At 45.6% G+C, this 15080-nt stretch overlaps 1 protein-coding gene across 3 annotated transcripts in view; it reads right to left on the bottom strand.

Annotated features, from left to right (window-relative positions):
• The window catches only part of LOC311598034 (gamma-aminobutyric acid receptor subunit rho-2), a 38569-nt gene continuing 23489 nt past the window's right edge, over nt 1–15080 (bottom strand). For all 3 annotated transcript variants that reach the window (XM_084782788.1, XM_084782790.1, XM_084782789.1), the window contains exons 5-9: nt 14572–14654; nt 14240–14380; nt 11232–11384; nt 10029–10225; nt 1–783 (exon numbers count right to left, since the gene is read on the bottom strand). In XM_084782788.1, coding sequence (XP_084638914.1) covers nt 472–783; nt 10029–10225; nt 11232–11384; nt 14240–14380; nt 14572–14654 — 886 coding nt within the window. In that variant the 3' untranslated portion in view covers nt 1–471. The remainder of the gene's footprint in view (nt 784–10028; nt 10226–11231; nt 11385–14239; nt 14381–14571; nt 14655–15080) is intronic.

Below are 15080 nucleotides of genomic sequence, written 5' to 3'. Positions count from 1 at the left end.
TACCAGTTTTGTGTAGGCCAAATCACTTCTCCTCTCAGTTCTGAGAGTTGTTTGTTTGTTTGTTTTTCTTCCCATATAGGCACTTAATTCAACTGAAGAAATTCACAGAGTTTTGTATCCAGTTTCTTACCCAGAATGCCCCTTAGTTTGTCCTTCATTTTCTTTCTTCCCATATGAGCATCTCAGGACATCTGGGAGGCATGTGAGTCTTTTATTAAGTGGGTATAAGGGGAATTCTTGTGAACAAGTTCACAAATGACAAAAGACAGCACTGTTTGGAGAAGTCAAAGGTGTGATGTAGTAGCATGAGCTAGGAAAAGACCCATGAGGATGGGGTGAGGGCAGCTGCAGGTCCCTGGGCTCCCCCAAGCCAGGGAGAGCTGCTTGGCCTGGTGTAGGAAGGGTGGTCATTAGGCCCATGTGTCCGCCAAGGACTGTCCATGCCCTTTCCTGGACACAGCCTTGGAATCCCTAGGAAAACACTGACCAATAAATCAGGTTGAAAACTATATAGAAGGCTGGAAATATCAACCTGGAGTATTTGTCAATGGCATGCGTGTTTTGGAAGATGTAGAGCCCCATCTGGCCTTTGAGAAGGCCTTTCTTCCTGGAGGCTGCCAATTCACTATTGAGGGCCAAATGGACCACTATTTTGTCTTGTCTTTCTTCTTCTGGCAGAATATGGCTTCTCGGGTAGCCGGCCAGGCTATTGGCCTCAGACTCACTGTAGCTTCCATCCAGCATCATGGTCCTTGAGTGCAGCATTCCACACATGCACGGAAACTACAGGCAGCGAACAGAACGGGCTCAGTTAGAACTTGTGATGGGAAAGGGAGCTGACCTACTTACCCAGAGACATAGGTCTAAGGACCTCAGAGAGCCCGAGTGTGGTAATTCTTTCCTCTCCCTGCATGTTAGGGCCACTCTCACACCCACTCCAGGCTAGCTTTAAACTTGGAAATCATTCCGCAATTGTGTAGCAGTTTCCTCACAACTGAAACATGGCATCTGGCAGGGCAGCTTATAAAGACAAGAAGCTAACAATTCAAAACAGCTTCAGGAAGTTCCTGAAACGGACCAGATTCATCAGCCGCCGCCCCCCCCCCCCTGAATTATAAGAGCAGTGAAGTCTCTGCCAAGACTGACAAAAATCCAGCTCCAAGAAAGAAACAGAGACCAAGGAAGTGCCTGGGGGGAAAAAGCCCAAAAGACCAGCCAGGCTGCCCATGAGAGGCTCAGACTAACAGAACCACCTGGAAAAGGACACTCTCCAACCTGCTGGGCTGCCTGTGGGCAGTGTGGCTCACTAGAGCTGTCACCCATGGGTGGGCTTTAGTGATGCAGCTGTCTTTGAGTCATTTCTGCTCCTCACCCATTTCTAATCTCACCCATATTCCTGTAAGTGACCCCAGTAAAACACTGGTTCAGCAAGTTGGACTTTGGTGGTAGCCATTCTTTGGTCTATTATGGGCTACCTATCTGGGGTGAGTAGGTGGTGTGTGTGTGTGTGTGTGTGTGTGTGTGTGTGTGTGTGTGTGTGTGTTGTGTCTTCCCAGGAAAAGTCGGTTACACAACAGCTGTACAGCCAGAACTGAGAGCCACTGATCCAGCCTTGTTTCAGAGGTAAAACCTGAGATTCAAATCCCTGAAGCCAGGGGGCAGATAGAGAGCCAGGGTTTATTTTATTTATTTTGTTTGACATAGGAGCTCACTCTCTGCAACCCAGGCTTGCCTAAAACTCCCACATTTCCTCTTCCTAACTCATGAGTGCCTAAGCCAGGAATTGAAGTCTATGCATTCTATTTCTAGTGCTGGAGATCTGCCTCGGTGTTCCTGAATCAAGGAAAAGGGACAAAAGATGAAGAAAGGCTGGGAATGTCCTTCAGCAGTAGAGACTTACCTGGCGTTGCAAGGCTCTCGGTTGTTCTGTCCTCAACTTTGAAAAAAAAACAACCTTAAAGCAAAGAGTGCCCTTCCTTCCTTCCTTCCTTCCTATTTGTTTTCTGTTTTGCTTTTTGAGACAGGGTTTCTCTGTGTAGCCTTGGCTATCCTAGGCTGCTTTGTAGACCAGGCTGGCCCCAAATTCACAGAGATCTGCCTGCCTCTGCCTCCCTGAGGGCTAGGATTATAAGTGTGCACTACCACGCCAGGTGAGTGTCCTTATTTCAAAGTTGCATTTATGTAAGAGTTAAGGGTCATAAGTGGGTGCAATAGCACATGCATGTCACTCTGGCATTCTGGAAACAGGCAGAAAGATCACAAGTTTGAGCCAGCCTGGGCTACTTGTGAGAGACCCTGTCTCTTAATAATATGTAAATAAATAAATAAATAAATAAATAATAAAAGAGTTGGGCCGGGCGTGGTTGTGCACATCTTTAATCCCAGCACTTGGGAGGCAGAGGCAGGCGGATCACTGTGAGTTCGAGGCCAGCCTGGTCTACAAAACGAGTCCAGGACAGCCAAGGCTACACAGAGAAACCCTGTCTCGGAAAAACAAAAACAAAACAAAACACAAAGACTTGGGGTTTATGGTGCCTATGGTACATTTTAAGATAACTGCATCAGCAGAAGGCAGAAAAGCTCAGTTCGTTGCTGGAGGGAGGGTGGCAGGAAGACAGGGTAGCTCTTCTGCTGTAGCTATACAAAATTAGACGAAGGCTTTGGTTTTTCTTGTTTGTTTGTTGTTTGGATTTTTGTTTGTTTTGTTTTTCCAGATAAGGATTCTCTGTGTAGCCCTGACTATTATTTCTTAAGATAGAAAACGGAAGGATTATCAAACACAAGTATTTAAACAGGGGGTAGGAAGTTGGCTCAGTGGTTAAGCGCCCTTGCTATGTTCGCAGAAGACCGAGGTTCAATTCCCAGCACCTATCTGGTAGCTCACAATAGATGATGGCTCCATAATTCCTCTTCCAGAACATCTGGCACACTCTGATGACCTCAGGTACCAGGCATGTACGTGGTGTACAGTCATACATAGTAGTAAAACACTCAAACACATAAAACCAAATTTTTAAAAACTAAAAAAGAAAGACTATTCAAAACATTTAAATAGGGGCTGGATTGATAGGTTAGTGGTTAAGAGCAACCTAGTGTATCTGGAGGAAGAGAAAGGCCACTTTTCAGGGTGCCGGGCAAGTGTGAAAGGTTGCTGCTAGAAATCACTACAGGTGGCAGGGTCACCTTCTTACTGTGAACACTCCTTCTGTGTCCGTTTTCCTGTACATAAGAAAGGGGGAGGAATGGGGATTGAATCCCTAGTTAGCAGCTATCGGTCAACTTCCTGTGACCCCTGGTACCTTAAGCAAAAGCACCATCAGTCTAATGGCCAAATCAGTACCCTTGTGCCAGCACCAGCTATTTCATGGAATACTCTGTGGTTGCCTTAAGGACCCTCTCAGGCTTTACTGACAGTTCCTCTCTGTCCTATGCGTCAACCACTGTTTCCAGTGGCCACACTGGGTTGAAACTGTTACACTTTCTCCAGACTTACCCCTCATCCCGTGGTAGCCTGCTCACAGGAGCCCATCATCCCGCCCCAGCTCCACTCGCTGAGACGCCACCTCTTGGTACAGACCCAGGTCTCCCCTCAGCCCTTCATCCCTGACTCTTCTTCTTCATCCTTTTGCAGCCTGAGTCCCTCCTCCCAGCACACCCCCAACTGTCTCTTAGTGGGGACCAGACCCCCTAAATATTTCCTACTGCCCCTCTCAGCCTCTTCTCATAGCTCATCTCCATCCCTTTCTGCTGCCCTTCAACCTGCAAAAACACTCTTACTGGTGACCCTACAGCTACCACACTTGCCTACGACCCAGGAAGGGCAGCAGTGACCACAGAACAAAACACACACTCAACATAGACAAGACCCAACACCAACACCTAGAATCACCTCAAACACCTTAGCTCCTCCGAACATGAAGCCATGAGCTTGAATAGCCAAGAGAGTATGCCTCCACCCAACTCCAGGAACTCTATCACAGTAGCCCTGAGAAATGAAACATAGGCACAGCACAAGGCAAGGACTCCAAACAGCAATTATGTACATGTTGAAGGGCCGTAGAGAAGACATAAATAGATCCCTTAATGAAGTCTGTGAAAACACAAATAGTCAAGTGAAATATTGACAACAATTCAAGACATGAAAGAAAACCCAAACTGAACTAAAACTGGAAATGAAAATTGTAGAAATTCAAATAAAAACCTCAGTGGCAAGCGTCACCAATAGATTACAGGACAAGGAAGAGAGGATCTCAGTTGCTGAAGACAAGGCAGGAGAAATGGGTAGTTCAGTCAAAGAAAATGTTAAATCTAAAAAAATCCAAACACAAAACATCTAGGAAATCTGAGACAACATGAAAAGACCAAACCCATGAACAATAGGGATAGAAGACAGAGAAGACACCCAGTCAAAGACCCAGAAAACATTTTAAACAAAATTATAGAAGAAAATTTTCCTCAACCTGAAGAAAGAGGTGCCTAACAAGGAATAAGAAGAGTACAGAACACCAAAGAGTTGAACCAGAAAAGAAACTGCCTCAGCACATAATGATTTAAAAAAAAAAAAATTAAACATAGAGAAAAAAGTTATAAGTTGCAAGGCAAAAAGACCAAGTAACATGTAAAGGCAGACTCATCAAAATGACAGCTGACTTCTCAGTGGAGACTCTGAAAACCAGAAGAGCTTGGATGGATAGATGTTCTACAAATTCTGAGAGACCGCAAGTGCCAGCCCAGACTAATGTACCCAGAGAAACTTTCAATCACAGTAAACAGAACAAAACAAAACAAAAAAACCCATCCCATGATAAGAACCAAATTTAAGCAGTTTCTAAGTACCAATCTAGCTCTACAAGAAGGCACTAGAAGAAAAATTCAGTCTTAAGAGGTTAAGCGCACCAAGAAGACACAAAGAATAAATGATCCCAGAACAATAAAAGGGGTGGACCCACATCCAAATCATAAAATAACAGGAAAAAACAAACATTGCTCAGGGATAACTCTCCATACTAACAGACTGAATTCCCCAATAAAAAGACACAGAGTGGATTAGAAAACAGGGTCCATATTCTGTTGCCTCCAAGAAACACACCTCATCATGAAGGGCAGGCATCATCTCAGATCAAAAGGGTAGAAAAGGTAATTCTCAGCAAATGGACCCAAGAAGCCAGCAGGTGTAGCCATTTTAATATCTGATAAGATAGACCAAACCAAAACTAATCAGAAGAGACAGGGATGGGCACTTCATACTCATCAAAGAAAAACATCCACCAACAGATATTGCAATTTTCAAGATTTATGCCCTAAACACCAGAGTACCCACATTCATAAAAGAAACACCACTAAAGCTTAAATCATGTATTGACCCTCACATACCGATAGTGGGTGGCTTCAGTACCCGACTCTTACCAAAGAACAAGTCATTCAGACAAAACATAAACAGAGTAATGTTGACATCAAATAATGTCATAAGTCAAATGGACCTAGCAGGCGTCTTCAGAACATCTTTATCCAAACTCAAAAGAAAAATTCTCTTCCCAGAAGCTGAGGAAACTGCCTCCAAGTTGACCACATACTCGGGCACAAGGCAAGTCTCAACAGATGGAAGAAAATTAAAATGGCACCCACCTCTCATCCCATCTGGCAGCCATGCTTAGAGCTGGACACCAACAACAAACTTACTGCTCAAGGAAAACCAGGTCAAGACATAAATCAAGATGGAAATTTAAAACATTTTAGGATTGAATGAAAATTAATACGTCCAAACTTATAGAGCACAGTGAAGGCAGCTCTAAGGGCAAGTTCATAGCACTAAGTGCCTACATTTTTTAAAAATGGAGAAATCTCATATTAGTAACCTAACTGCACACCTAAAGCTTTAGGAGGAGAAAAAAATCACACTCAAAAGGAGAAAACAAAAAAGTAACCAAATTGAGCTGAAAACAATGAAATAGAAACAAATAAACAACAAAAAAAAAGAATCAATGAAACAAAGAGTTGGAACTTTAAAAAAAAATAAAAATGTCTGATCTAGGAAACTAAGGAGGGTTGAGCCTGCTTAGTACTTGGATGGGAGGAAAACCAGTAAGATTGACAAACACTTAAGAAAATTAATTAAAAGACTCACAGAGAAGATCCAAATTAATAAAATTAGATATGAAAAGGGGCACATTACAACAGCTACAAATACAGACAATCATGAGATACTTTAAAAATCTGTACTCCACCTAATTGGAAAACCTAGAATAAATGGGTGAATTTCTTTTTTGTTATTGTTGTTGTTGCTTTGTTGTTGTTTGTTTGTTTGTTTGTTTGTTTTTGAGACAAGGTCTCTCTGTGTAGCCTTGGCTGTCCTGAACTAACTTTGTAGACCAGGCTGGCCTCAAACTCACAGCGATCCATCTGCCTCTGCCTCCCGAGTGCTGAGATTAAAGGCTTGTGCCACCACACCCAGCAAACATTTATTTATTTATTAAGTATACAGTGTTTTGCCTGCATGTATACCTGCACACCAGGAGAGGGTGCCAGATCTCATTATAGATGGTTGTGATCCACCATGTGGTTTCTGGGAATTGAACTCAGGACCTTTGGAAGAACAGGCAGTGTTCTTAACCTCTGAACCATCTCTCCAGTGCCCCCCCCCCAATTTTTTATAAGGTCACTACTACTCTGGTACCAAAACCACACAAAGACCCAACCCCCCTCCCCCCCAAAAAAAGAAGAGAAAAAGAAAAAAATAAAAGAAAGAATGGAAAAGAAAATTATAAACCAATTATTTCTCTTATGAATATAGATGAAAAACACTCAATAAAATACTTGCAAACTGAATCTAAGAACACATCAAAAAAGATTATCCACCATGATCAAGTTGACTTCATCCCAGAGATGCAGGGATGGTACAACATATGTAAATCAATAAATGCAATCCCCCACATGAGCAGACTAAAAGATAAGAACCATATGATTACAAAAAGCCTTTGACAAAAATTCAGCATCCCTTCATGATAAAAGATCAGGGACAAGAGACAACCTCAACATAATAAAGGCAATTTACAGTAAACTCCTAGCGAAAATCAACCTAAACAGAAACTCAACACATTTTTCACTAAAATCAAAAACAAGAAGAAGTTGTCCATTGTCTATACCTATTCAATGAAAGTGCACACAGGGGGAAAAGACAGCATCTTCAGCAGATGGAACTGGTTGGACAGCATGGCTCCCTGTAGAAGGATGCAAATAGAGCCGTACCAATCATCTTGCCCAAAACTCTAAAGGGATCAAGGCCTCAGGACAGACCTTGTGCCCTGAATCTGATAGGAGAGCAAGTGAGAATGGCTCAAAGTCACTGGCACAGGAAAGGACTTTCTGACCAGGACACCATAGGGCAGGCACTAAGAACAGTTACATGGAACCTCATGAAATCGAAAAGCTTCTGTGTGGCAAAGGACACCACCACTCAGGCAAAGCAGCAGGCAGCAGAATGGGGAAAGATCTTTACCAACTATATATCTGATAGAAGGTTGATATCTAGAATATATTTTTAAATTAAAAGAAAAAGAAAACCCTGAACGTCAAGAAAACAAATAAGCCAAAAATTAAAGTGAGGTACAGAATTAAGCAGAAGGTTAATCAAAAGATGAAACACAAATGACTGAGAAACACTTAAAGAAATGTTCAATATCCTTAGCCATCAGGGAAATGCACATTAAAAGTACTTTGAGATCTCATTTTACCTCAGAGGGGCTAAGTCAGGACGGCTAAGATCAGCTGAACAAATGACAGGAGCTGGAGGGAGGACTCAGAGGTTGAAAGTCTCTGCTAGTGAGGAAGCTGGGAGTGGTGAGCAGGTTACCCACTGCTGGTGGGAGTGCACCTTGAACAGGCACTGTGGAAAGCAGTGTGGTAGCTCCTCAGGAAGCTGGGAATAGATCTACATAGAGATCCAGCTAAACCACTCTTGGCCATATACTCAATCGAATCTACACCCTACCGTAGAGACACTTGGTCATCCGTGCTCACTGTGCTCTGCTCATAACAGCCAGACATTGGAAACAGCCTAGGTGTCCATCAACTGATAAACTGATCAGGGAAACGTGCCACATTTGCCGCATGGACTATTACTCAGCAGTTAAGAAAAATGGAGTTATGAAAACTGCAGGTAAATTGATGGAGCTAAAAAAAATATTCCTCCTGAGTGAGGTAAGACAGATACTGTATGTTTTCTCTTATAATGTGGATATAGCTTTTAAGCCTTCAATATGCAGGCCACAATCTGAAGAACCGTAGAGGTTAGGTACCTGGTAAGAGACTGGCAGGGATGAGAAAATTTCCCAAGGAAGAGGAAATGGAACACATTTTTATGGAGAGACAAGGAGGAAATTGGGGTAAGATAAAGTAGGAGGGGATAAGAGAACAGAGAAAAGGAGAGAGTGGAGGAAGGGACAACTAACACTAATTGCCATTAGAAAAATCAAATGGAAAACTGTACTACTATATATATACACTATATATACATATGTATGTATGTATACATATATGGAGTCACCAAATAATAAGGGAGACAGTGCTCCAACTTATGCCACCAAGTACCAGGCACAGGTCACTGTACAGAGGGGCCCCATAGAAACCCCAAACTTCAAAGGCTATTGCCAAGGCTATTGATTACTTCCCACAACTGGATGGTAAGGCCCCATTGCTGAAGAGAACAGTGACATATCTCACTGAACACGATGCCTAACTAGAAGTTTCATTCCTACTGACAAGCATCCATGTTATTGGGAAGTGCTCTGCATGCTACCAGAGAAGAAAGGTAATCATCGACCCAGCTACAAACGCTGTAATCCTGCAATATGGACCTGCCTGCAAGATAGACGGGTGCAACGGTGGTACAGTAGTTCCAGAAATATCCACGCACTTTCTGGCTGAATGGACTTAGGGCTCACACTTATGGCCATACCTGGTGCTGTTCAAGTGTCCGGAAACCTGAGACTAGATAGGCCTGGTTAAAACCAAACACTATTATCCTACTAAAAGAACATGAGGGAAAAAAGAAAAAAAAAAGAACATGAGATAATAATCAACCCAAAGACTCGCAGCTGGACAATGGACAGAGTGAGAGACTTCGGAGAGCTCAGTCCTAAACGGGACGCCTTCGTCAAACCCCTCCCCTCAGGGCTCAGGGAGCTAGCTACGTGGGAGCTATGTGGAAGAGAGGAGGGGAGACTGTAAAGGCCAGAGGTGATGGATGACTCTCAGGAAGCAGTGTCTTCCACACAGAAAAGGACTGATGCACACGTGAACTCACAGAGACTGCTGCAGTGTGTTCAAGACAGTTCAAGGCAGATGGGGTCCCCGCCCTGAGAGAGGGAAGTGGACACGGGCTCCCAACCCTACCCAAGGAGCCCTCTGTAATTGATACCCACCTGCAAAGAAGTAATTAGTTTTGTCTCATTTTGCTTTGTTTGGGCTTTTGGTTTTTGTTGTTGGTTTTTTGTTTTTGTTTGTTTTGGTTTTTTATGTTTATTTATTTATTTTTGTTTGTTTTGGTTTTTTGGTTTTGTTTTGTTTGTTTGTTTGTTTGGTCTTATTGGGCTTTGTTGATATAATATGGTTTCAGGTTGGGGCAATTTCTTGGGTTTTGGTTTTGTTTTAAGAAGGAGAAAAGGAATGAAAAAGTTGAGTTGGTTAGGAGGTGGAGAGGAAGGCAAAACCATCATCAAACTATACTGTATGAGAAAGGAACCATTGCGGATCTAAGGGTTGGAGCTCGGGGATGGTGGTACCCGCTGTGGCTCCTGCCTGTTTGTTGCTTGCTTGCTAGTCATCAAACGCTGAGGGGCACAAAAGCTACCACAGAGCAGCACTTAAAGATCTTCTTTCCTACCCACAGCTTCTATCTGAGTAGGGCAAGATGAAAATTGCTCACACTTTGGCACGCTCTCCCACAGGTACTGGCCCCTCCTAACTGTCCCTACTCTCTCAGCCAGACGCTAGGCGCACGTTACAAGAGAAAAGGAGTGGCATCTCCTAACCTTCTCCCGTAGCTTCCGTCCCTTCCGCTCCTGCACTGTGGTCAGGTAGTTGACAGCCGCGTACTCCAGCACCGAGAGGAACACAAACACGAAGCTGACCCAGAGGTAGATGTCCACGGCCCGGATGTAGGACACTCGGGGCATGGAGGCGTTCACGCCCGTGATGATGGTGGACATCGTCAGCACCGTCATGATGCCTGTAAAACCATCTTAATTCAGCTGCTGACCCACTACTGTGCCCGCACCTCACGGTGTCTCTTAAATCAAGTGAGATTTCCCAGCCATATGTCCACCCAGTGGGGGGTGTGAGGCTCCACTCCCTAACAGTCAGGCCTTCCCTAACTCACCCCTTCCAGGATGTCACCCCAAGAGCCAGCTGCCTGTTTTCAGTCACCTTGGGAGTCTGAGTTCCTGTGATGTGACTGACAAGATCGTGCCTCACTTATGGTGTGGAATTAAAAACAGTAGCTCAAGGGCACCTCTGAAGGAGTAAGCATTGTCCCCTTGCCTCGGCCACATTTACTGCGCTCTGTCCAGTTGTCCTCCGCTGTGGCTTGCCTGAGACGTCCTCCCATTTGTCAGGCTCCACCTGGCTTTGTCCAAATTGCAATGCTGGGATGTACATTCTCACTCTGGGATTCAGGGTCTGGCCAAAGGAACGCAGCCCTCACTCCAGGAGCCACAAGTTAGCGCCTGCTTCTGGCCTCAGCTGTACTAGCCAGCAGGGTTTTGGCATTCACACGATAACCTTTTGGCTTCTGCCACAATCATTTATTTAGTTTAGTACTGCGCTCTCATTGTGCCTTGTAAAGGCACATGCTCCAGATTGGCTGTACCTTTGTGAGTTGATGCGGTCTGAGGGGGTACAGTGCTAGTTCCCCAGGTTTTCACAATGTGGTGGTACCTCAGATCTCATGTGAACAGAGTAGGCAAGAGGCAGCAAAGCCCTCTTTTGACTCACAAGGCCCTCAGCTAAGACTTCTAAAGACTTACTTTATTATTTTCTTTTAAAAAAAAAAAAGTATCTCTATGTAGCCCCAGTTAGCTTTAAACTTCCAGTCCTCCAGCCCTGCCTGAGTGCTGGGATTACACTTAGTGAGCCACCACGCCCAGCCCATGGCTTTACTTCTCCATTACCTAGTGGTCATCTGAAAAATAAAATGAGCCAAAAGCATCCTACCACACCTTATCAAATACTTTTACCCAGTGAAACTCTGGCCGGCACAGCTCTGTGGTCGATCCAGAAGGACACCCAGGACAGCATGACCATCAGGGTGGCAGGGAAGTAGGTTTGGAGCAAGAAGAAGAAGATGTGACGATGCAAAGTGAAGTTGATGTACAGACGGTTGTACCAGCCTGGGGGACACAGGAAGGAGGAATGAGTTCCCATCAGCGCATCCCTGACAGTTCTCCACCACCACAGAAAGCAGAAACTTGGGCCAGGCGCAGTGGTGGCGCACGCCTTCAATCCCACCCAGCACTTGGGAGGCAGAGTCAGGTGGATCCCCATGAGTTCAAAAGGCCAGCCTGGTCTAACAAAGTAAGTCCAGGGGCAGTAGGCTTGACACAAAGCCTTGCCTCCTCTCTGCTAGGCCCGCCTGGCCCGTATCTAGTACACTCTCTAACGGAGTATGATCTAACTTTTCACAGCAGGTTGGGGGCAAAGCAGAAGGAAACATACAGATTTAGTTGTTGGTTTTGGTATTTGCTTTGTGCAGACTACAGCTGTGTTGCCTGAGTGGCTGGCTACTCGGGAGCTTAAGCAGAGTTATCTCTCTCTTGTTGAGGTCAGTATTGCTGGGTCAGGAGCCAGAAGAGCTGGGCTCTCCTTCTGGTCCCCTTATTCACTGAGTTGGCCACTCACTCAAGCACACCTCATGCCATGTTTGCTTAGTCTTATCAGCTCTCTTACCTGGCCTCCCCCCCCCCCCCTGCTCCAAATGGCACCCACAAAGGGAATCACACTGCTCATTAGGCTTGTAGAGCTGCCTCTGTTCTGGGAAGGATTGTTTCATCATCCTCACTTCTAGTCAAGAAAAGCAGGGCCGGGTGTGGTAGTGCTCACCTTTAATCACAGCACTCGGGAGGCAGAGGCAGAGGCAGAGGCAGAGGCAGGCGGAACACTGTGAGTTCGAGGCCAGCCTGGTCTACAAAGCAAGTCTAGGATAGCCAAGGCTATACAGGGAAACCCTGTCTCAAAAAACAAAACAAAACAAAACAAACAAACAAAAAGCAGAAAGCTGTGTTGCAAACACTGGGGCAGAGAAAAGAGCCATGAACGTGTGTAACTCCTGTGTGAGACCACCACTCCCCTGGCGTGTGTGCAGGTCATGGTGAATGGTGGAATGGAAGATGCATTTGAATCTGAGCTCTAGGGAGGCTTGAATGGGAAAGGAAATTGTCAAGTGTGCGTTACGGCACAGAGTCCAGAACCAACATAGCCTTGAACGCTTCATCCTTAACTCTCAGTTTCCTGATCTGAAATCAAAGAATAGTAATATCTAAACTTTGGATTTGTAGGATAGCAATTATTTAATGTATACATTAATGTATACAGTCATAGGGGAGGGGAGTAAGGGGAAAATGGGAGGGAGGGAGGGAGGAATGGGAGGATACAAGGGATGGGATAACAATTGAGATGTAATATGAATAAATTAATAAAATATATTTTTAAAAAAGAATAGATAAGAGGGCTGGAGAGATGCCTTGGTGGTTAAGAGCCACTGGCTGCTTGTCCAGAGTCACCTATATGGTGACTTACAGACATCCGTAACTCCAGTTTCTGACATCTGATGATGGTACCAGGCTCACATGTGGCGCCTATACATACACGCAGGCAAAAACACTCATCTACATAAAAATAAAATAAATCTTAAAGCTAAGCAAGACAACAACTACAGAGAATAGATAAAGACGTGTGTGCACATGAGTTAAGGGGAAGAGAGGAAGATGGGCACACTGGGCGTGTTGAAGCAGGCCTGTGGCTGGTCTGAAGGCTGCAGAGCACCGCGTGGGCCTGTGCTCCTCCAGTGTTTGGTGCCACGAGAATAGTGTGAGGGGCCAGGTGAGCAGCTAGGACAGCATGCAAGATGAGGAAGGCACACAAAAGCTTTCCATGGAAGGGCTTGGGCATCTCGGCTCTCTCTCTCTCTCTCGGACAAGGGTCCCTTCCGTTGGCCCCCGGAGCCTGCAGAAGGACTGTTGAATTATATTTCAAAGGGAAGTCTTAGTTCCTGCTGCCAGCAAGTGTGACCTTAGTTAGAGACAGGGTCTTTGCAGATGTAATCAAGACAAAGGAAGGTCACAGTGGACCCCAGACACAGTGACTGGTGTCCCTACAGAAGAGGGAAAGTTGGACATGAGCAAACAGGGAAGATACCAAGTAAGGGCACAGGAGAACGACACATGGTGACAGGAGGGTGTCATGGCACAGCTGCAGGTCAGGGTGCCAAGCTTAGCTGGCAAACAGCAGAGGCCTGGAAGGGAGGCTCTGCCTTCCATTCCACAGAGGGCCAGCCCATCGCCCTCAGACCTCCGGCCTCACAAATTGACAGAATAAATCTCAATTGTTTCAAACACCCAGTCTGAAGAGCTTCGTTAGGGTGACCCTAAAAATCTAACTGAGGGGCTTAAGGTAAGACTAGACAAAGATTGATAAATGGATCATTTCAAATGTTCAAACATGGCCCAGGATCCAAGAGGTTAAACTGAGTACTGAAAAATTACCTCATTTGGGCTGATAGAGTATGTCAGTGGTAGCGCATGGACTGAGCATGTGCAAGACCCTGGGCTCGGCCTCCAGCATGCACATACACACGCGCACACACACACACACACACACACACACACACACACATTCTCTCTCTCTCTCTCTCTCTCTCTCTCTCTCTCTCTCTCTCTGTCACACACACACACACACACACACACACACACACTAGCTGTGAAGTAGAACACAAGACTGCCTGCAGACCATAATCCCGCTCTTGTGAGTCAGACAGCTACAGTAAGTTGTCTGGAGGCTGTCCCCCCTGGGCATGGGATCTCAGAAGACAGCAGTTGACTCTATCTCCTGCTTTTCAAAAGTGCTATTTGGGACTACACTTTATTCGAATAGTCAAAAATATATTTGTTGGAAGCGGAAGAAGTTGAGCCTGAAGAATTCAAATGTGTCTCTTCCACATTTGAGTCCGGCTGGGACGGTCATTAGCTACCAGTGCTGCTGTAGAAGGCCAGTCTGGAAGTCGTGTGAAACTTCTGAATCAGAAACTGGGACAAGGAGATCTTCTCGTCCGTTTTCAGGGATTCGTCCCCGTTCTTCCAGTACAGCATCAGATCTTCGTCCGTATACGCATCTTTGGGGAGAGGAAAAGAAGCGAACTTGACCCCTTTATTCCCTAGCTGTGGGAAGCAATGAGTAAATCCCTGGACCAGAGAGCACAGTTCTTAACACTGACAGGCAGTTCTCACCCGCACAATTCCCTCATGGCGCGAGGAGGGGACGGGGAGTAAGGCAAAGACATGAAAGCCGTGCGTGCGTACTTACAGCTCTCCAGCTCCAGAGAGCAGGTCTGGGAGTCCAGGGGGAAGTGACTGAAGTCCATGTTGCACATGGCAGTGACAGTAATCCTGTATGTACAACACAAAGACACGAGCTGGCTTGGGAGTGGACCATCAGCCGGGGCTCCCGGGACATCACCCACGGTGGCGGCAGCCTGGGTAGGTCACCTTCAGGAGGCAGGTATCGAAGGCGTGGAAACTGAGTTTGAGCTTTGGCTTCTGGATCCGTGGCGGATCTCCTTTATTGGGCTTGCTGGCGGCCAGCTGCTGGAGTGGGGGTGTTGACTGCTAACTGTCCACACTCGCATCCCTCTCCGCACCCTCCTCGGCTATCAGGGCTGCCTCCCCTAGAGATGCCTGGAAGGTGGGGCCCATGGCATCCTCCACCCAAGAAAAGAGCGGATCTGGTACTAAAATTGAGTCCTTACTCAGAAGCGTAAGGAATAAGGACCCTTGAATCAGCCAAATCCCTTCAGAAGCCAACCTGCAACAGCA

This window comes from Acomys minous (genome assembly GCF_964271855.1).
Source record: "Acomys minous genome assembly, chromosome: 1".
Classification (NCBI taxonomy): Eukaryota; Metazoa; Chordata; class Mammalia; order Rodentia; family Muridae; genus Acomys; species Acomys minous.
The sequence above is the reverse complement of the archived record's forward strand: the minus strand, read 5'-3'. Positions and strand labels throughout refer to the sequence as shown.